General features: G+C 39.6%; 1 protein-coding gene across 2 annotated transcripts in view; it reads left to right on the top strand.

Annotated features, from left to right (window-relative positions):
* atp8b5b (ATPase phospholipid transporting 8B5b) overlaps window positions 1-22,860 on the top strand; it is a 52,052-nt gene that overhangs the window by 7,293 nt on the left and 21,899 nt on the right. For both annotated transcript variants that reach the window (XM_036595835.1, XM_036595834.1), the window contains 15 exons: window positions 218-273; window positions 366-479; window positions 986-1,084; window positions 4,288-4,349; window positions 4,453-4,525; window positions 5,864-5,934; window positions 6,046-6,128; window positions 6,647-6,805; window positions 7,032-7,120; window positions 7,216-7,409; window positions 9,814-10,022; window positions 10,235-10,278; window positions 12,528-12,693; window positions 16,349-16,537; window positions 16,720-16,835. In XM_036595835.1, coding sequence (XP_036451728.1) covers window positions 218-273; window positions 366-479; window positions 986-1,084; window positions 4,288-4,349; window positions 4,453-4,525; window positions 5,864-5,934; window positions 6,046-6,128; window positions 6,647-6,805; window positions 7,032-7,120; window positions 7,216-7,409; window positions 9,814-10,022; window positions 10,235-10,278; window positions 12,528-12,693; window positions 16,349-16,537; window positions 16,720-16,835 — 1,724 coding nt within the window. The remainder of the gene's footprint in view (window positions 1-217; window positions 274-365; window positions 480-985; window positions 1,085-4,287; window positions 4,350-4,452; window positions 4,526-5,863; window positions 5,935-6,045; window positions 6,129-6,646; window positions 6,806-7,031; window positions 7,121-7,215; window positions 7,410-9,813; window positions 10,023-10,234; window positions 10,279-12,527; window positions 12,694-16,348; window positions 16,538-16,719; window positions 16,836-22,860) is intronic.

Below are 22,860 nucleotides of genomic sequence, written 5' to 3'. Positions count from 1 at the left end.
TCTTTTCTTTCTTTGTTATGATTTTTTTCTTTTACCGTCCAAGCATTGATTTATTGATTGCTAGCAGGATGTAAAGAGCATGTTCAAGAAATATAACAAATAAAAAATCTTTCTAAAATAAATCACCTACTTCACCATTATTCCCACCTTTGCTTTTGTGTTATAAGTGGCACAAAACACTAAGAATTTGTGTTCATTTTCCTTTTTTCTGCTGCAGAGGAGAGGCACCTGCGAGCTAACGACAGAGAATTTAATCTATCCTTCAAGTATGCTGTAAGTGAGAGCAGTGCATAAAAACAGTTATGCTTTATACAGTGTCAGTACATGTGAATACATTACGACATGCTCTCTGCGTGTCCCTGCAGAACAATGCCATCAAAACCTCCAAATACAACATCTTCACCTTCCTGCCCCTCAACCTGTTCGAGCAGTTCCAGAGGCTGGCCAATGCCTACTTTGTCTTCCTGCTGATCCTGCAGGTGAGGTTCAGTCTCTGAGCTGAAGATGAACTCTTATCTAACACTCAACACAAACTGCATGATAAGATACTGAACTAATGTAAGACCAGTTCATGTGTCCATAGCCAAATGATACAAAGAGACTTGACGAATGTGAACACTGTCCTATAAAACTCCACAGCTTGGTTCAAGAACATTAGCTGCGCTTTACATTGTGTGAACATTTCATGATTTACAATAATTTAATTTTATTATTTTCTTACTATGTTTTATCTTGTGTTTCTGCCTTTATTGTTTTATTTCACTGTCGAGCACTTTAAGCTGCTGCATATATTGTGCAAAAGTCAGAGACCATTAGATAAACAGTACTTAAAATCATTTTTAAAGAAGTGTGACCTTTCAAATTACATAAAGATACTACTTTGATAATCCTTACTGGGACTGATGATTCAGCTCTTGAATTCTTATAGAAATCCAACTCTTATGTCAGTGATAATGTGGATGTGTTGTGTGTGTTTGTGCTGCAGTTGATTCCAGCGATCTCCTCTCTCTCCTGGTTCACCACTGTGGTTCCTCTGCTGCTGGTATTGTGCATCACTCTGGCTAAAGATGGCTCTGATGACATTGTGAGTGCTGTTACTGCTGCAGGTCTTCAGTGGAAGAGCCTGCATTGACTCTACCTTTCCTTCAGTTCATACAGTTCAACTGTATGTTAGGGAGCCCTGCTGGTGACATCCCATATAAATAAAAATAATTCATGGCCACCAGTATTAGTAAGGTGTGGGAACAAGATTATTAAGTCTTGGCCACGACTTAGTAAGGCGTGGGAACGAGATCATGGTTTATTAAGCTGTGGTCAAGGCTGAATTATCTCATTCCCATGCCTTATTAAGCCAGGGCAACGCATTAGGATCTCGTTCACACACCTTACTAAGTCGTAGCTGCACATTATTTGTATTTATATGACATGTCACCAGCAGGGCTCTGTAGAATTTAATTTAAATTAGTTCTACTTTTTTAACTGAACTGAACTGAACTTAACTGAATCAACTGAACTGAAATGAATTTAAATGAGAAATCTAATGTTCAACATGGTGTCTATTTTTGGGGAAAGTCCCACCCTTCAATAAAAACAGTCAGTTAGCTTATTGTTAAAGCTGCAACCAGGAAAAGTCCCCCATCTTTGTGAAGATATGTGCTTATGCAGTAGCCTAAACAAGCTGAAAAATGGCATTGTTTGTGTATTATTGGACCAAATGCTGCAAATAATTGATGATATTTTGGCAGATTTTACCAGTGATTTTAAACATGTTTTAAAACAGTAATTTGCAGTAATATTACAGAACGACAGTTCTTAAGTTCATAATCTTATTCATTAACTCCAGAGAAGACAACAGCATTACAGAAAAAGCTAGTCAAAATGTCCTAAATACTGTCCTAACTTTCAGACAACCAATGAGGTGTCTTAACTTCTGTTTTAACTGTCTGTTTCTATCATTCTATGCAGTGACAAGCAGCAGAGTTCACTGTAACTAGTATAATGATTTTATATCTATCTACAGTGAAAACAGTGCTTTGATTTATGAGATTTTTAACAGCATTTTAAAAGCCCAGACACTGTAGACACTGTCCTCTCTCATTACCTTTGTGTGTTAATGTTGATGAAAACTCATCAGATAACATATTACAGTGATGTTGGTGAATAATAAGGAGACAAAGCTGAACATGTGGCTGTTTATTAGGAGGAATAACATTAGCATGGGTTGGATAAAGCATTTGGGAAACTGAAACTGAAACTGTAGAGCGGTGACGCTCTGAAAAATTGCACAAAGTGCTGACGCAATATTCTTAACTTCAGTAAGTTAAGAAACTTAAGTTCATTGCACTTTAGTTTTGTTTGACCTTTTTTTACATCAGTAACGGTAGCTAATATTAGCTGTCTGGCTAAATAACTTGATTATTTCGAATACATGTTTACTTTTCAGCTGTGTGTGTATGGTCAATTGCTAGATAACAGATATGACAGTTGATTGTCGACTTCAATCAAGTAAGTAAGATTTCCTAACTTGAGATCATGGATATATATGCATAGATGCCGCATTGGTTTCAACCAGAGCTGGTTTATGAGGAGCCTGGCCTCTTCCTTCTTCCCCTGTTATATCAAAAACATGACTGCAAAATGCCAGAGGGCGCCTGTGAGTCCTCAATGAATAGGGGTGAATTTAAGCTAAATGGCTATAAATGAAAAGTTGAAATGGTTCCTAATCACTTGCCCAGAACTTTCCTTTAAATTTAGAACGTAGAAGTTTGTATTTCACTAAAAAAGCAAAATAAAAGTTTCCTTTTTTCTACAGGTTTTGCAGCAGGATACTAACAACACCGCTACTGAGTGCTGATTGGTTGGCTGGGTGGAGCAGCTCATTGGCTGTTCCCGCTCACTGACTTCATGAACATACATTATAGGCACTTCTATAACTAAAAACTATTATAAATCTAACAGCAGTGTTAAAATATTTTTGCTGTTCTTTGCTTAAAAAATCTATGTATTCTTTCATACAAAAATTCTTAAGTTTTAAGTTTTTATATAAAAATGCTATGATTTCGCTCAAATGCTCCATCTTAACTCTTTCATTTTGGAGCGCACTCTACTGTATGAAGACATTTGGTGACAATCAATTAAGTAATAAGGATGTTATGGCCAATTTAATCATAAGAAGTCAATAGATGTGTATTTGTGTACAAGCGGCTCATGACCGCTCCAACATGGCAGACATGCAGACGTTTCTGGTAGAGAACAAAAGCCAACGTGGCATCTATGTATGTATATCTAAGCTTGAGATAAAATGAACATTACCAAACTAAGATAAGATTTGCTTCTGTAATACGAATTTGTGGAAAATCTTATCTTGACCTGTCAGATTGTAAGTTAAGACAAAAAGATAGGAAATTTCCAGATAGAAGATAATTAATGTATAGATAATCAATAATAATTCAATAATTGCCTTGCGGTGTTGCCAAGATGGCCGCTGGGTGGATAGACATTCCTATACGGACGTTGACTGAACTGAAATTAAATAAAATAGACTGGACTGAGCTAAACTGAACTGAAATGAAATTACATAAAATGGACTGAATTGAACTGACATCAAATAAAATGGCGTGAACTGAACTAAACTGAACAGAACTGAAATTAAAATTAAATGGACTGAACTGACTTGAACTGGACTGAACTGAAGTGAACTGAATTGAATTTAAATGAGTTCACTTAAACTGAACCGAATTCATACATACATACATACATACATCATCTAAACCGCTTATCCTTCTGGGTCGCGGTGGGGTGCTGGAGCCTATCCCAGCTGTCATTGGGCGGAAGGCAGGATACACCCTGGACAGGTCGCCAGTCCATCGCAGGGCAGACAGACATACACAGTCACAGTCACACACACACACTCACACCTATGGGCAATTTAGCATGTCCAATCAGCCTGACTGCATGTTTTTGGACTGTGGGAGGAAACCGGAGTACCCGGAGGAAACCCATGCAGACACGTGGAGAACATGCAAACTCCACACAGAAATGACCCTGGTCGCCCGGCTGGGAATCGAACCCAGGCCTTTCTTGCTGTGAGGCGACAGCGCTACCCACTGCGCCACCGTGCCGCCCCAAACTGAATTCAACTAAATTAAAAATAAATTGAATTCAATTCAACTGAGTTAACGTTACAATAATAAATTGAACTGATCTCTTCAACTGAACTAGAACTGAGGGCATTCACTTACTCACATATGCTCTCATCTCTCTCTCTCCTTCCCTTTCTTTCTGCAGAACAGACATAAAAACGACAGACAGGTGAATAACCGCAGGGTGGATGTCCTCATTGATGGACAGTGAGTCTCTGGGCCAAACTTCAAAAAATTAATATCAGTGTGATAGTATCATGTCTGCACTGTGTAAAGTGCCTTATACCTTAATCTTTGTATCGTCCATTAGGCTAAAGAGTGAGAAATGGATGAATGTTCAAGTTGGAGACATCATTAAGCTGGAGAACAACCAGTTTGTCACAGTAAGGATGCTCACACTCTTATACACAAACTCAGACCCTGGTGCACTAAGCTTTTGTGAATGACATTTTATTGGGTGTAATACAAATATGCATATTAACACATGCAAACATATATATAAATAAAACATCTCTCAGGGAACAGATTTAGACCCCCTCTCCCTATTTCAAATATGATCCTTCACAAACCAAAAGGCATTTGACCAATTTTCCACAGTAGTTGGATTTGCATTATGGAGCTTAGCTGTAAACTGTATAATAAGCTTTTTATAGCAGCTTCAGTAGCCAGTCAGACATGTTGTACCCACATGTTGTGCATAAAAAAAACAGTTTATGGGCTGTGTGCATGAAAAAACACAAATTGCACCTCTTTCCCTTTATGCATATACATTTGATGGAGGACCATGAAAATTAAGGGAGGAAAATGGGTAGAGATATGAAAGTGTGGCTGATTACATATAGCGCTCCATTTACAGCAGCTAGCGGCAGCCTGTTTTTGCATTCGCTTTTTAAAAAACAGGTGTAAGCTTACTTTGGGGTCTCAAAAGACATGTTGTTGAGAAACTTCCTTGACAGCAGACACAGAAATTAAACAGAGGCTTCAGAAAAACACTGTTTTATCCTCTCAGGATCAGAAATCATGTGTAGAAAGACGCTTGTGTTATTCTTTCACAAATTCTAGAGTAAAATATCATCCCTGTCGAATGATTTAGTGGGAAGGGTATCTCTTCATCACTGAACTTTCAGTTTCTCTTTTTTACAGAGTTAACTGATGGCTTCATTATTTTACTGTGCCTTTTAAACCATGTGCCCCACAAGCAGGTAGTTAGTTAGAATGAGGTCTTATGCGAAGTTTGCGTCCCTTTATGCAGTTTGCAGTCCTGTGCACAGGTTACGGTTCTATGCACAGTTATGTTTGCGAGTTGTATTCCTATGCATAGTTTGCGGTTTTAAGTGCAGGCTGCAGTTCTGTGTTAGTTTGCAGTCCTATGTAAAGTTTACGGCACTGTGTACACAGTTTGTGGTTCTACATGCAGCCTGCAGTCCTATGCACAGTTTGCAGTTTGTGGTCTTTTGTACGGTTTACAGTTCTGTGGCAGTTTGCAGTCTTATGTGAAGTTACGGCCCTGTGTGCACAGTTGGTGGTTATATATGCAATTTGCAGTCCTGTGCACAGTTTGTGTCTTAAGGTAGCATTGCTTTCAGAAACAGATACATCTGGCCTTGATACACTTTAATATAGTACATTTTGAATAGCCCATATATACATTTACATGTTGTTTTTTTTATCTTTTTTCTGGGCCAGCATATTTCATATCATTCCTTTGCTCCACTGTTTAGGCTGATCTGCTTTTACTGTCCAGCAGTGAGCCTCTGAACCTGGTCTACATCGAGACTGCTGAACTGGACGGGTTAGTTGCACTTATTAGAAGCACAGTCTTCACTAACTTCTGTAAAAGTATGTATTATACACGTTCAGTACTTTCTCATTCATTTTCACTTTCTCTCTCTCTCTCTCTCAGTGAGACTAATCTGAAGGTGAAGCAGGCTCTGACAATAACAGGTGATTTGGGAGAGAACATTGACAGACTGGCTGCCTTTAACGGTGAGTCACACAGAAGGTCAGAGTGTGTTTATACCTCATGGATACTGTGACAATTACAGTATATCATTTATCATTTAAAGGGTCCATATCAGGAAAAAAATAATTTTCCATGTTTTTTTTTGGTAAAAAAGAATTTGATGTAGTATGTAAACATTGCTAAACACACCATTTCCTTCCCAGTCCATACAGTCCCTATATGGAAACTAATCTGCTATTTCTTGTGATGTCATGAAAAACCAATTTACATTTTCATGTGTTAACCTATTTAGCTTACAGCAGATAAGCCTCACCCACTCACACTAAAGTTATAAGGAGTGTTTGAATCTGGACTGTTTTTTAAATGAGGCACAATACAGGGCAACCAGTCACAACAAAGCTCATTTACATACATCATTCTTAAAGGCACAGTAACAGAAACAGCCTGTTTATTTTGAGGAATAAGGATATATCCACTGTTGTAAATTCACTGTGGTAGTGTTTGACTCTGCTGTTTACTGTTTGATTGTGTGGCTGTTCAGGTGAGGTGCGCTGTGAGGCTCCAAACAACCGTCTGGATAAGTTCACGGGTACGCTAACGGTGCAAGGAGAGACCTACGCTCTGGATAATGAGAGGATTCTGCTTCGAGGCTGCACTCTACGCAACACTGAGTGGTGCTTCGGCCTGGTGCTGTTCGGAGGTACATCAGAAATTTCCTTGCAGTTATTCTTACATTTACATTAACCCTAAAACCTAAAAAGTATACCTTTTCTTGTGCTAGATTCAACATTTGTTGTTGTCATTTTACTATTTTCAATTACGTGTAGGGTTTAAATGATTTGCACATCATTCCAGTCTGTTTTTATTTACATTTTGCACAGCACTTCATTGTATGTTTACCAGTACCCTTCTCTGAACCCCACTAGGTCCTGACACGAAGCTGATGCAAAATTCAGGGAAGTCTGTATTCAAGCGCACAAGCATTGACCACCTGATGAACGTTCTAGTTCTGTTTGTAAGTGTTTAATGTTGCATGAGAGTGAATTCATAATTTCATTGGGCTTGGTCTCATATTGATGTGTGTAAATGGTCTGTCCTCTTATTCTGTAGATATTTGGACTTCTGGCTTGCATGTGCACCGTTCTGGCCATTGGGAATGGGATTTGGGAGCATCAGCAGGGCACCTCATTTATAGCTTTCCTCCCACGGCAGGACGGGGCAGATGCAGCCTTTTCTGGCTTCCTCTCCTTTTGGTCCTACGTCATCATTCTCAACACTGTCGTGCCCATCTCACTCTATGTCAGGTTGGTCTGTATTGGACATGCTTGTACTGGACTGAGACAGTTCAGAGTTTGTGAATTTTAAATTTTAAATAAGTCCATGAAATTTGAAACTCAACTCTAATGTTTAACCTAATCTGCATCTGCTGTATATGTAGTTGCCATAAACCATTACTTATTGTTATATGCATGTAAACAAGTACCTGTAGTATTGTTCCCATAAACATTATACTTTTTTTATACTCTTTTTCTTTACATAGAAGAGAACTAGTCTTAGCCTCCAGTGGTGGACAGTAACGAAGTAAATGTAATTCATTACTGTACCTAAGTAGTTTTTTCATATATCTGTACTTTACTGAAGTATTTCCATTTTTGGTGACTTTTTACTTTCTCTCCACTACATTTCAAAGTCAAATATCTTACTTTTTACTCCTCTACATTATGCAAAATCTGTCGTTCCTTTTGGCTTATATGTGTATAAAAACGCAACATGCCAAAACGAAGAAGCGTGAAGCAAGAGCACCAATAAGGGCACAGCACGCACTTTGTTTTGAGCTTGTTTTGACCTCTTGGACATACCGACCCAGTGGAAGCATACAGTTCAACGTCTGCAGCAGCGTGAAATTTTGGTAGTGCCTATTCCAAAATAAATAATGGAACTAACCTAAATTGTGTAAATAGACCGCAAAATAGAAATATGTACACATATGCAGTTGTGACTGGCATTTTCTTTTTTCTGAATATATACAAACACTATTTCATTTTATGGTAAATTTGTTTTTGCTAATTTATGTGGTAACACTTTCTATGAATGTCAACTTTGTAAGCATCTATAAACACATTCATAACATGTTATAATGCATTCATAAGGCATTATAAACATGGCTATAAATATTTTTAAAAATGCATTACACGTTATAGCCATGCTTATTATGCATTATGAATTGTCAACATAATACATTATAAGTACTGATCATAACAAGTTATAAGAGCTCATAAGTCGTATTTGTCCGCTCTAAGTAAAGTGAAGCATACTGTACTAAAGCCTCCTCCAGTGTTAAGAGTGAGGCTTCAAGTTGACTGAAGGATTTACTGAAACACTAAAACATACATAATAAAGCACATTACAGGCTTCAAATGTCAGAGTTTAATCTAGTGCTGCCATCAGTGTTTTACCCAATGTGGTATTTGTCTTTACTTTGCAGTCTCCAAGCTGGGACTGACTTCTTTGGCACTGACAGTATAACATGTTATCAACCCTACTTATAATGCATTATATTAACAATTCATAATGTATAATAAACATGGCTATAAAGTGTAATCTAGTGTAATTCATTTTTATAAATGTTTATAATCATGTTTATAATGTCGTATGAAGGCATTATAACATGTTATAAATGTGTTTATAGATGCTTACAAACGTGACATTCATAGAAAGTGTTACCGTTTATGTTTACAAACAGAGACCAACAGATGCAATACAGTACAGGAAAACTCATTTGTGAACCTGCGTTTAAAGCAAGATTTTCTATTAAAAAGATTGGTTTACCAAGAGTGACACTAGAGTATAGTATGACACTACACTAGAGTATTTTCACCTAAAATGAGTCTTGTTACAAAATTGGTAATTATTGGACATTAAAGTCATAATTAATCTTTTAGTACTTTTACTTTCGATACTTAAGTACATTTGAAGGCAAATACTTTTGTACTTTTACTCAAGTGGAGGTCTAAAGGGAGGACTTCTACTTTTACTGAAGTAATATTTTACCTTAGGTATCTCTACTTTAACTCAAGTACAGGATTTCTGTACTTCATCCACCACTGTTAGCCTCAGACGTTACGTTCATACCTCTGATATCTATTGTATGTTAAACTAGCCACAACTATTGGGATTTAGTCTGTTGCACTCTAAATGTACATCCAAGTTTAAGTACATTTCAGTCTGTCAGACAGGAAACTCTTGCAACTTTGCAAGCAGTTGCTCACTCTGCTCGCTCTGATGATTTTCACAGTAATTTTAGAGCAAGATGTGTTGCTGAATTTGTGAATTTCATAAAATCACTTGTGTAATAGTTATGCACAGTTTTTCTTAGAAGAATTTAAAATGCAATTAATGAGATATCCTCATGTGATTTTCCAGTGCATACCACTTTGTCTCATGTGCATGTGTTTTTGTTGAAGCTGTAAGTTTTAAAAGTCCTGTGCTCCTACACATCACATCAAAACAATAAGCTGTGGCTGGTTATTTTTAGTAATTAACTCAGGATCTTCTGAACAGTGGAATACTTCAGTATATAAAGCTAATGTTGCTAATAATGAATGAAAGCTATTTTCTGTTAAAGTAGGCAATTCTTCTCCAAGTTGGGTGAAAAAATTCACTCTTTCATGATAAGAAATAATTTAGCTTGTATTGCTTTTTATACAGTGTGGAGATCCTCCGGCTGGGGAACAGCTACTTCATTGACTGGGACAGGAAGATGTACCACACTAAGACTGATACTCCAGCCCAAGCCCGAACTACTACCCTAAACGAGGAGCTCGGGCAAATAAAATACATTTTCTCTGATAAGACTGGCACCTTGACCCAGAACATCATGACCTTCAACAGGTGCTCCATCAATGGGAAGTCATATGGTGAGGGTTTTTAGTAACTAAGTCAGGATCTTCTGAACAGTGAAATACTTCACTACATTAAGCTAATGTTGCTAATAATGAATGAAAGCTAGCAGGGCACAGATAGAGTGAAGATTATATTAACTTGTTTACATGCCACAGTTAGTCACATTAGCTTTTTAAGGTCTACTGGTCTTTTATTCTCATGTTCTCTGGTTGCTTGTTTTCTCCAGGTGAAGTTGTGGATTTCTCTGGGCAGCGGGTAGAGATTACTGAGGTAAGTTACTGGTTAAGTTCAGTGATATAACGTGCTTGTTTCTCCTTTACTGTTGTTAACAGAGGTGGATGAAGTACAGGAATGCAGAAGTAAACATATTCAGTAACACTTTACTGTAGGGCAGTGGTTATAAGGCTACATGACACCTACATAAGACCCTCACGACAACTGAGATAGACCTACACAAACATTTATAAAGACCTCATTTGTCATAGAGGTTGCATTTGCCAACTTTAATGTCAAGTTGACATAGCATCTATGTTAGGTGACACCGCAGTGTGTTTTCATTCACTTAATAATCTGATCATTATCAGATTTCGGCAGTTATCTGATTATTGAAGTGGTCATGTAAACAGCATACTCTGATTCCCTAGATTGGACTAAGGCCTAGAAATCTAGGTTTTCAGGTAATTAGGTTTTTGTATTTCTCAGTTCGCCCATTTGCAAAAACAGATCACTGTCCCACAAAAAGCAAGCAGCATTTGACCCAGCACCTGTGAGATGGCAACAAAACACCTTTGAAGTGATGCTGAAACCAACTACATGCTTGGCGAAATGAAGGATTTAAATATTCTTGATCTTGTAGATCAGGGATTGGCAAGCCAAATGTTAGGAGAGCCATTTCAGCAAAAAAACTACCTTGGGAACAACAACATGTTATGTCCATTTTACCATTTTGGCTGTAAATGTTTGTGCTAATGTACTAGAATAGGATATAAATGTAAAAGAAACGAAAACAGACTTACTTTGCTCTACTTTAAACTTTAGCTCAGCTATAGCCTTTTCTTGCATCTCTGGCAGGAAACAATTCCGAAAGTGGAATTGTTTCCGTAAAATGTCTACCAGCGTTCGATTTTTACTAGGCTGAAGTCAGCTTCTCATTCACTAACTTCTTGTTTGAATTTGAAGGCACCATTTATTAAAGTTAAAATGAGAAGCTGGCCAACGAGAAACTGACTTCAACTTCATGACTTTATAGTGTTTGACAGTTTCTTGTTGCAGATAAAACATATCAGGAAACCAGCTGAGTGCTTACAAATGCAAAGAAGTCCATTCATCTCCAAATTATCGATGTTCGTCTTAAAAATCTCTCTTTGCCTTTTCGTTAGGTGCTAGCTAGGAGAGACTGTTATCTGTGTTGCTATGTGACCAGCAGTCTGTGCGTCAACCTTAATGTTTGGTGAATTAGCAGTTATACATTAACTCCCATGTTTAAGACCATTTCTTGTTAAAGCTGTGTTAGAACGATCAGCTTTATTTTACTGTAAAGGAGGATTATTTTATTTTTATAATTTTAATCTCATTCTGCTGTGGAGCCACAACAATACAGTAAAAGAGCCGCTGACCCCTGTTCTAGATGATGTATATTCACATTTTTCCCTAAAGTGACTTGATGTTCAAAAAAAAAAAGCTGTGGTATGACAATATGTTTAACATTATGTTTACATCATTTCTTATTCTGTGAGTTTATTGTCTGAGATCCGATTACTGCCTGACTCATGTAGACCCAGAGTTTTCCCATCATCTGATTAACCAAGTGCATGTAAATGCATTAAATGAATTACTGACAAAAGCTGATTTTCCACAGTTATTGTATTATTAAGTGCGTGTAAACACACTCATTGATTGTTTTCTGTCGTGGCACTTTTTAGGGGTTTGGTGACAGACTTCGTAGCTCATTGTATGTCACAGTGACATAATGCTAATAATGCTGTAAAGGGTGGGATGAACCAGCATTTTCTGTCTCTGTTTCAAATGACCATGTATAACGTTTAATTAGGTAGCTTATGTGGGTGTCATGTAGCCCTACAGCAAAGTTTTAAAAGGTTTGGCAAAAAATCAATTTTACACAATTTTACACTTAATCCAGATGTAGTTGAACAGCCGAGACATGTTTGGAGTCCAAATTTAGCTTCTTTAGTTTAAAACTGGGGCGACAAGACTAACATTGATTGAACTCAGTCACCCAGATTGTTTCTGTGAAAATATAGCATTAAAACTTGGGCTCAAACCACATCCACCTTTGCATTAAGGTTGCGTGGACCAGTGGATGTGGTTTAGGACACGGTGTGACACAACAGAGTGAAATTAAACCCAAAAAAGAAAACTAAATGGTAATGACTAAAATTTATCTGAGAAAAGTAGCTCCTGTTCTCCACAAATATGCCTGAGTACAAGTAGAAGTATTAACATTTAAAAATATTTGAGTTTCACAATGGTACCTGTGTTCATGTGTCTCTGGCATGCAGAAGACAGAGAAGGTAGACTTTTCATGGAATTCGCTGGCAGACCCAAAGTTTTGTTTCCATGACCATGTGCTGGTGGAGGCGGTAAAGCAGGGTTCCTCAGATGTTCAGGCTTTCTTCCGTCTGCTTGCACTGTGCCACACCGTCATGCCAGAGGAGAAGACTGAGGGTGAGTGAGAGTCATTAAACTTCTGGTTAACATGGAATTTGTAACATGTCAGCATAATTCAATCACTGAGATGTAAACAGAGTCATTCAGAGTAGTTTGGTGTGAAATGGTTTGGTGTGAAATGGTTGAGTGTAGAGACTCAGATTTCTTTACAGTGGTGATGATAGGAACCAGGGGTCACCATGACTACAAGACAAATATAGACATTTTATTTACTATCCAAAACCACCAGTGAACCTACACGAGTCTTCTGAGTTTTTTATATGGAATGTTGATAAAGGGCAAATGTTGGTGAATCTGAAAAATAATGTTTTTTCTACCACATGGGAAGGTAACAGTACAACGAATCATACTGTATGATTAGTGTATCCTATGTATTGTGACCTGTTGGGACGTGGTGCAAAATGTAAATAAAAACAGATTGCAAAGATGTGCAAATCATATAAGCCCTATATATTTTATTATTACAACATATCAAATTATGAAACAGGATTTTTTATTGTTTTTTGAAAAATATATGCCCATTTTGAATTTGATGCCAGCAACACATTTCAAAAAAGTTGGGATGGGGGCAACAAAAGACTGGTAAAGTTGTATAAAAAACCTTGTGGTTATATGGCAACAGGTCAGTAACATGACTAAGTATACAAAGAGCATCCCAGAGAGGCTTTCAGAAATAAAGATTGGGAGGAGTTCACCACTCTGTGAAAGACTGCACGGGCAAATAGTGCAGTGATTCAAGAAGAATTTTTCTCAATATAAAATAGCAAAGAACTTGGCGATTTCATCATCTACGGTACATAATATAATTAAAGATTTAGAGAATCCAGATAAATCTGTCTATGCAAGGGACAAGGCCAAAAACTAATATTGGATGGCCATGATCTTCACACCCTCAGGCGGCACTGCATAAAAACAAACACTATTCAGTAGTGGAAATCACTGCATGGGCTCAGGAACACATCCGAAAACCACTGTCTGTGAACACAGTTCGTCACTGCATCCAGAAATACAAGTTAAAACTCTACCATGCAAAGAAGAAACCATATATAAACAGGATCCAAATTCGCTGCCGCCTTCTCTGGGTCCGAGCTCATTTAAGATGGACTGAGGCGTAGTGGAAAAGTGTCCTACGGTCCAACAATTCACAATTTTTGGAAGTCATGGATGTTGCATCTTCCGGGCTAAGGAGGAGAGGGCCCATCTGGCTTGTTATCAGTGCACAGTTCAAAAGCGTGCATCCGTAAAGATATGGGGGTGCATTAGTGCACATGATAGGGTAACATCTGTGATGGCACCATTAATGCTGAATGATACATACAGATTTTGCAGTAACATATGCTGCTGTCCAGATGACGTCTTTTTCAGGGAAGGCCTTGAGTATTTCAGCAAGACAATGTCAAACCACATTCTGCACGTATTATAAGAGCATGGCTACGTAGTAAAAGAGTCTGGGTGCTAAACTTGCTTGCCTTCAGTCCAGACCTGATGCTACTGAATATATTTTGCACATTATGAAACAACAAATATGACAAAGGAGACCCTGAACTCTTGAGCAACTGAAATCCTGTATCAATTAAGAACGGGAAAACATTTCACTTTCAAAACTACAGCAGTTCATCTCCTCAATTCCCAAACTAAGAGTATTGTTAAAAGAAGATAAAAGGTAAACATGCCCCTGTCCCAACTTTTTTGGAATGTGTTGCTGGCATCAAAATCCAAAATGGGCATACATTTTTCAAACAGCAAGAAAATTTCTCAGTTTCAACATTTGATATATTTTCAACATGTTGTTTTTGTAGTATTTTCAGTTTGAGAAAGCTATGATTTTGGAGCTTAGTAGTCAGGTGTAGTCACTCTTAAATTAATTGAAAAAGCAATTCACACCAGACCTTAATGTCCTATGGGCATTTGTGCAAACTACCCTGAAATAATTTCCTTAAGAAAGGAATTTTACACTTCTGCTTGATTTCTAAATTGAATACACAAGTTAGCATAGAATCAGCTAAGCAAGGTTCCTATTTGGTTGATTAGCGCTTTAGCTAGGCATCTATAAAAGCACTTGCAGTGTACATACATTTGTATTAAGTAATACATCATTGGTAAAACTCTAAGAAAGCTTGTGCATTGCCTCCTTCACACTCTGTAATAGGATGTCAGGGTTACAGCTCAGACTGTATTGACCCCCTCTGACATTCTAGAGGGGTGTGGCTAAAACTGAAAACTTAAATCGATGGAATAACTCTAAGTGTTACAATGGGAATGAGTACTTTAATGTGTCATCATTGCCAACAGTTTACTTTGACTATCAAATACAGTTAACCTAACATTATCTAACCTAATCTAAGGGATACATTGAAAAATGCAGTACAGTGCAGAAGAGATTATCTCAGAATGCTAGCCAGATATTAGCTTATCAGCCTGTTGCAAAAATGCAGAAAATATTTGTTAGCAAGTATACAATGTGTTTTGACCTTAAGCAGGGTTTGAGAGATAAACGCAAAAGCTTCTCAAGGTATTTGGTGGTACCCCTATACTGTCATCACGGCACCCACTTTGGGAAAGCCTGCCTTAGAGGGCACGTTGTAGGGGAGACTGCAAGGCATCTCATTTTCTTCCCTGGAATTTTTTTCTCCATTGCAAGGACACTTCTTCGGGTTTTCTCACATAGAAAGTAAATCCCATTGCGAGGGCACTTGTATGGGTATCCATTAGATTAGATTAGATTAGATTAGATAATCCTTTATTAATCCCACAACGGGGAAATTTGCGGTGTTACAGCAGCGCAGAAGACAGAGCAGCAGGAAATATACAAACAATATATAAAATAGAATAAACAATAAAAGTATAAAGATATACTCCTGACATTCTCATGCGTGTAGAGACACCCTTAAAAGCACTGCATCACATTTTATCCACTGGAGGGGGCACGTCTCCATTAGAGGATAACCTAATTAGTAATTTCATTTTGTTGTCTCAGCTGTAGGTACCCTATACAACACTGCATCCCATTTTCTCTGCTGAAAAGGGCATCCTTTGGGATACTGTCATGTAGGGGCAGCATAGAGGGCACTTTTCCAGCAAAACTCTCTTCTAACAGAAGGGCACCCATAGGAAACATGAAGTTTAGACCATTGTACTGCATCATGTTTTCTACACTAGAATGGCACTCATTAAGACACAATATTGTTTTTTTCCCCTCTAGATATCTTATAATCATAATTTATTACATGAATGGGCAGTCATTTTTTTCCACACAAAGGGCAGCCAATAGGGTACTTCCTCTCGTTTTCACCACTCTAGAGGGCACTTAAGCGATGCTTTGTCAACCATGGGACCACCAATGGGGCGGTCGTCCATGTCTGCCCCCCCGAGTTAGCCAGTGAATCCTGTCATCCCCACTGTGAACAATTATGGCTCTGTAAGTTTCTCTAGAATAGAGTATTTCACATCAAATCGCTCTCAATGATGTTATTTACATTGTAATGATTTATTCATTAATAAAATTTGAAAGCAAATAGTGAAATTCCACTTTAATTTCAGGCCCTTTACATCAGGTGTTGTAAGATTTATCAAAAAAAAATATTCAAAGCTGAACTGCACCAAGACTTTGCATAGAAAAACAGCACTGTATGTTGGTAATGCTCCTCTACAGGTCAGTTATTTTACCAGGCTCAGTCTCCTGATGAAGGAGCTCTGGTCACCGCTGCACGGAATTTTGGTTTTGTGTTTCGTGCTCGTACCCCTGAGACGATTTCTGTAGTGGAGATGGGGATCAACATCACCTATGAGCTGCTGGCAGTGTTGGACTTCAACAATGTCCGCAAAAGGATGTCTGTCATTGGTGAGGATGTTACTCTTAGTGTAAATGTTATATAACATGTAGAACATTCGTTGGTACTTTTTTATGGAGATTGTGTTTTCTAAACTCACACCACATTAATTACATATGATTGAATTTAAATGAATTTGAGGTGTTGTGGACCTGCATTGCATTCAGTAAATTTGTGCGTGTGTGTCTTTCAGTGCGAAGTCCAGATGGAAGGCTAACTCTGTATTGTAAAGGTGCAGACACCATCATCTACGAGAGGCTCCACCCCTCCTGCTCCAAACTCATGGAGGTCACCACTGAGCACCTCAACGTGAGTGTGTTACACTTACTATACTTGTTACACTTTAAGGACCTAGAAGGATTCAAATGAATATTAAAACTAAATGTTATTTATTAGGTATCTTTTGGGACTCATCACATATTTACATTCATTTTATAGAGGTAGACTTCCAAAAAAATGAAGAGAAAATTAAATTTCTGGTAAATGGATAATGTTAGGGTTATCTTTAGGTTTATAGCTGGAGTTTTTTTGTTTCAGTTTCATTGAAGTCAGTGTAGGTGTGTAGTAGGTTTGTGTGGGGCAGTGTAATTGGATATTGGTGATGACTGACAAGTTGCACAATGACAATTAGTATACAGAGTAAATTCCCCACTGTGTTTTCATGGCTTCTGTGTCCCAATGGTTTAAATGAGTTGTAAACTATATACATACCTCATGTTTTTTCCCCATGCATCTATAGATAAATTCCAAAACACCTCCACAATAACAGAAAGCTTTGTTTTTTACATTAAGCACAAGGAATTACACTTAAATATTTTCTCACGTTGTGTGTCATTGAAAAAAGAAACAGCCATGAACCCACATGAAAGAGGAGGAGCTCACAAATGCACAAGATCACAGGGACGATGTCATTTTATTGCAAAATAAACTACTCAATATTGTCAATTGATTTTTTAAAATCAGTTACAATAAACATACACTTAGAAATTTGCAATTTCTGATTACAACTGACAGGTCTCAAAGTAACAATTGAGTTGATTTTATAATAAATTAGTGCTAATTGTTTGTACATATCACCCAGGCCTAGTATACAGAATGTAAATGCATAGTGAGATCTAAATGGAAGGATTTGACCATCACTAAAACTTAAATTAGATGTGCTCAGTGGGGTGATAGCATTGACCAATTAAATGAGGCAAACGTTCTAGAGCCATCACAAATTCATGTCATTGTCAATAGAAACAGAAACACTGATATTGGAACACTCCACACTTGCAAAAGCCTTAACTTCTGTTCTGTCAGTAACATTTCTAATCCATGGCCATCACCAGTGGATTAATACATTGACATTGCTAATGGGAGCGTTCTGGAGCTGTGATATTTGAAAAGCCAATGAAAGTTCCTGACCACCAGCTACATCGCCTCACAATACACATACCCATCAACTAAACCCTAATAGAAATATTCAAGTAGATGTCAAAACCTGTCACATTTGTTAAAACTGTTGACAGTTCTGATCTTTATGGCCCAAACTGGAAGCATAGCTTTAAAGTCACAGTTTAACACTGAAAACAAGCTTGCGTTTCCTGTTTAAAGTGGGACAAAAGAGCAAAGAATTGGATTAAATTTGAGCAAAGTCACACCAACTAACCATTGCCATTTTAATAGTACACATTTAAATATGAAAGATCTACATTTGAGAGAGGAAACAGATCCAGAAGATGGTTGACACTTTATTACATTCAGACAAGACAGACTTGCCACTCAAATGAACAAAACATGCCATGTCAGGTTCCACAAATACATGGCAATAGAAAAGTTTAGGGCTTGACTGAGCTGAACTGGTCAGGGGAGCGCTGGGGGCCAGGTTTGTAGACATAGGGCTCATTCAGCCTCTGGGCAAAGCTGTAGCTGCTTGAAGTTGAGCTTCCTGAAGCACTGCAAGAGCTTGGTGAAATAGCCGCTGTGGAGCCGCTGGATGGTCCTTGTTCAAAAGTTGGCTGGTTTAGAGAGGAGTCCACAGTAGAGTCCTGCGGGCCAGAGGTCCCTAATGCCTGGCTGCTCTGGCTTTGCACTAGTCCAAAGGTTCCTGGGGCACCTTGAGCAGACGTGGAGGCTGGGACATTACTTACTGGGCTGTACTGGTCAAAGCGTCCTCCCAGGGGTGCACCACTCTGAAGCACAGGGCGGTAGTTTCCAGGAGTCTGCCAGGGGCTTGCAGCTTGAGACTGCAGAGCAGCATAATAGCTGATGCTTTGTGGCACCAATGCAGTACTGGGGAACTGTTGGCTTGTGGCTACAGATGCAGCAGTTCCAGGGGAAGTTTGGCCAAGGGACGAAGACACAGTCGGGGTTCTCCAAGCCGTTGAGGTTTGGGCCCTGCGGGATGGCTCGGACACAGAGGCCGAGGGACCGACAGCATGCTGGGATGTTGTGGAGAAGCTGTTGGAGGTTTGGAAGGCTGGAGAGCCGACACCACTCTGGGTCAAGGTTGCAGGTGAGGTTGGAGCGCTTTGGCCTGGAGACACAAATCCCCAAGTGCCTAGGGCGCTTTGGCTTTGAGACACAGAGGGATAGTTGCTTGGAGCTGCCTGGTCATACTGACTCCCTAAACTCTGGGGTGGGGACAAAGGCTTATTGGACTGCCAAGCCTGGACTTGGGAAAGATCAACCTTATACCACTGAGCTCGTCCTGAAGGGTCAGCCCTGGCTTGAGTTTGAGAGGGAGACGTGTATGGACTTGCTAAAGTCTGTGATGGGAGCACAGGCCTGTACAACGGCTGGGTTTGGACGTCAGGCACCTGGCGCGGGGTGTCAGACCACGAGGACGAAGTCTGGGATGGGGACGTGAGCTGGGTCAAAGATCCAGGGGCATACTGGCTTGGCGTGCTTTGAGACTGAGAGGGCGATAGAATGCTCTGCCTTCCCGAAGAGGTGGACCAGCTAGAAGATCCCATGGGTTGAGGCCCATAGCTGCCTTGTGCCACAGATGTAGTAGTGTCCCAGGAAGCTTGAGGGATGGGCTTGTTTGGTTGGGTCTGAAACACAGGAACGTCCTGCCTTGGCTGGCTAGCTGATGGAGTGCCCGGTCTCTGCGAAGCGTACCAGCTAGGCCCAACGGCGTAGCCGCTTTGCTGGGAGATTGGAGCATCACTTGCTAAACTCTGGGATGGTGACACAGGCCTACTAAACTGCTGAGTCTGAAGCCCAGGGACAACTAGGTTTGTGGGGCTTTGAGGCTTCACAGGGACAAGGCCAGATGGGCTTAGTCTCATAGAAGAGGCATAATTGGAAGACCTTGTAGATTCGGCCGTGTAGGCTTCCTGAGGCTGGGGAGGCGGTGCATATTGTCTGTAGACTTGTTGAGCTCTGAAACCCTGAGCATTCCCTAGAGCCTCTCCACTACCAGAAGAACTTAGAGGCCGAGTAGGAACAAAACCACTTGCAGCACTCTGGACATCAGAGCTGAGCTCATCACTGCTGGCAGCAACACCCTGAACAATTTGGCTCAAGCCAACAAGCCTCGTGTTTGGATTACTCAAGCTTCCAACATTTGTGGCTGGAACGTCTACAGATTGGACTCCATTTGCAGCAACACTGGAGTCTTGTTGGACAAAGAGAAGAGGCTGATCTCCAGGTGCTATCAAGTCAAAAGTTTGCCAGTATTGAGCAGGTCTTCCATTCCAAACTAAGGGAAAGAAAAAACAAGCGATGAGATCAAAGTGACTAATAACTGTCATTAAAATAAAAATCTCTTTTCTCTCTCTTTCTTACCCCCAATTCCACTAGCATTTTCCCAGAGAAGCAATGTGATGAAAATTAAATAGAGCCTGTAAAACAAAAAAAGTAACTCATTGTATGGTTATTAAACACACAGAATGACCTTGGGAATCACACAAGTCAGATTATTACCTTTTCCTCCACCACTCCATGTCCCAAAATCTGAGTCAGTGAGGACAAGCAATCACCCATGCACACTGTTTCACCAAACTGAAAGCACAAATCCAAACACATAAATCATCACAACTTGTGTGAGGGCTTTTAAAGGCACGCAATCACCTGCCATGAGGCAACGTCACATGGTTACATGGAACTCTGTTCAGCTGTGACCGATTAGCATTTGTGAGTGCAGCATTTCGAATGGGATGTATAACAGATACCCTGGGTGGCGGTATTGCACCCATCATTTGTCAACCACCATAAATCCACAGAAGAAGAAGAATAACCAGCTGCTGTGCAATTTAAGCACAGTTCCAAAGGGTGGCCTAAGCCCTGCGGCCCTGCTCATAGTGCACACTTTTGTGACGTCAGTAAAGTGCAAACCTATGGGGCAATAGACCTCAATTGTGCTTGGTTTAAACCTGTATTTGCGACAGACTCATGCAGCGTTAAGGGTCTGCATGTGCTGCACTCGCCGTATCATTGTGCTCTTTTTCGAGCTAAACAGCACATTTTAATGAGCTAATGACCTGATTTGCACATCTTTCCTAGGGAGCTGGACTGCAATTGGGATAACAGTAATCCATGGGTATAGGGACAAAATCTAGCTTTTTTCACATGGTGAAAACAGGAGTGGGGACAGACTTCTCTGTATTCCTGTGGGATTGGTAATGAAAGGACCATTTTCTGTTTTTTTTTTTTACAGCAGCTTAAGTCTATTTGAGCCTAACCCAGCATTTTTCCTTGACAGACTGATCTCATTCCCATACTTCATTTTCTTGGTCCTCCAGTCACTGCATGGACACCGTTGCAACCAACCTGTCCAGGAATTTTTCATTACCTTGAAGTCCTAGTTCTTTAGCAAGTGTTTCTCTTGTGCATATATTTTGAATGTAAAGCTCCAGGTATGGTCAGATGTCAGAAAACTTTAAAACATTAAGACAGCACAACACCTATGTTTGTTGAAAGGTCCGTTCGTTTTCTGTTTACTCGGTACTATGAAATAATTTGACTGAATAATGGGGACAGTGTTGAAATGCGTGAGGATAGGGACTGAGACGTCAGGGATGATTGAGGTAGGGACACAACCTCATCTGTTTGCAGCTGTCTAGTCTGCCGTATCTGAATTTATTTTACATTCATAATGCAGCTCAATGAAAATTTGAATTGACAAAAGAACAATTACTTACATCTCAATGTCTTCCTCTTCACTGTTTTTGTCATTTTGACATTAAATTTCAAACATTGTGAATGTATTCAGAATCTTACTGTTGCTGACATACACAAGAGCTGGGATGATTGCATTAACCTATTGAGTGGGGCAAAAAGTTCTAGAGCCATCACAAATTCATGTCATTATCACTACAAATAGACAGAAAATACAAGACAGACACTGATGTTGGAATGCTCCACACTTGCAAAAGCCTTAACTTCTGTTCTGTCAGTAACATTTCTAATCCATGGCCATCACCAGTGGATTAATACATTGACATTGCTAATGGGAGCGTTCTGGAGCTGTGATATTTGAAAAGCCAATGAAAGTTCCTGACCACCAGCTACATCGCCTCACAATACACATACCCATCAACTAAACCCTAATAGAAATATTCAAGTAGATGTCAAAACCTGTCACATTTGTTAAAACTGTTGACAGTTCTGATCTTTATGGCCCAAACTGGAAGCATAGCTTTAAAGTCACAGTTTAACACTGAAAACAAGCTTGCGTTTCCTGTTTAAAGTGGGACAAAAGAGCAAAGAATTGGATTAAATTTGAGCAAAGTCACACCAACTAACCATTGCCATTTTAATAGTACACATTTAAAAATGAAAGATCTACATTTGAGAGATGAAACAGATCCAGAAGATGGTTGACACTTTATTACATTCAGACAAGACAGACTTGCCACTCAAATGAACAAAACATGCCATGTCAGGTTCCACAAATACATGGCAATAGAAAAGTTTAGGGCTTGACTGAGCTGAACTGGTCAGGGGAGCGCTGGGGGCCAGGTTTGTAGACATAGGGCTCATTCAGCCTCTGGGCAAAGCTGTAGCTGCTTGAAGTTGAGCTTCCTGAAGCACTGCAAGAGCTTGGTGAAATAGCCGCTGTGGAGCCGCTGGATGGTCCTTGTTCAAAAGTTGGCTGGTTTAGAGAGGAGTCCACAGTAGAGTCCTGCGGGCCAGAGGTCCCTAATGCCTGGCTGCTCTGGCTTTGCACTAGTCCAAAGGTTCCTGGGGCACCTTGAGCAGACGTGGAGGCTGGGACATTACTTACTGGGCTGTACTGGTCAAAGCGTCCTCCCAGGGGTGCACCACTCTGAAGCACAGGGCGGTAGTTTCCAGGAGTCTGCCAGGGGCTTGCAGCTTGAGACTGCAGAGCAGCATAATAGCTGAT

Source organism: Colossoma macropomum, unplaced genomic scaffold (genome assembly GCF_904425465.1).
Source record: "Colossoma macropomum unplaced genomic scaffold, Colossoma_macropomum, whole genome shotgun sequence".
Lineage (NCBI taxonomy): Eukaryota > Metazoa > Chordata > Actinopteri > Characiformes > Serrasalmidae > Colossoma > Colossoma macropomum.
Note: the sequence above shows the minus strand (reverse complement) of the source record. Positions and strands in the feature narration are given on the sequence as shown.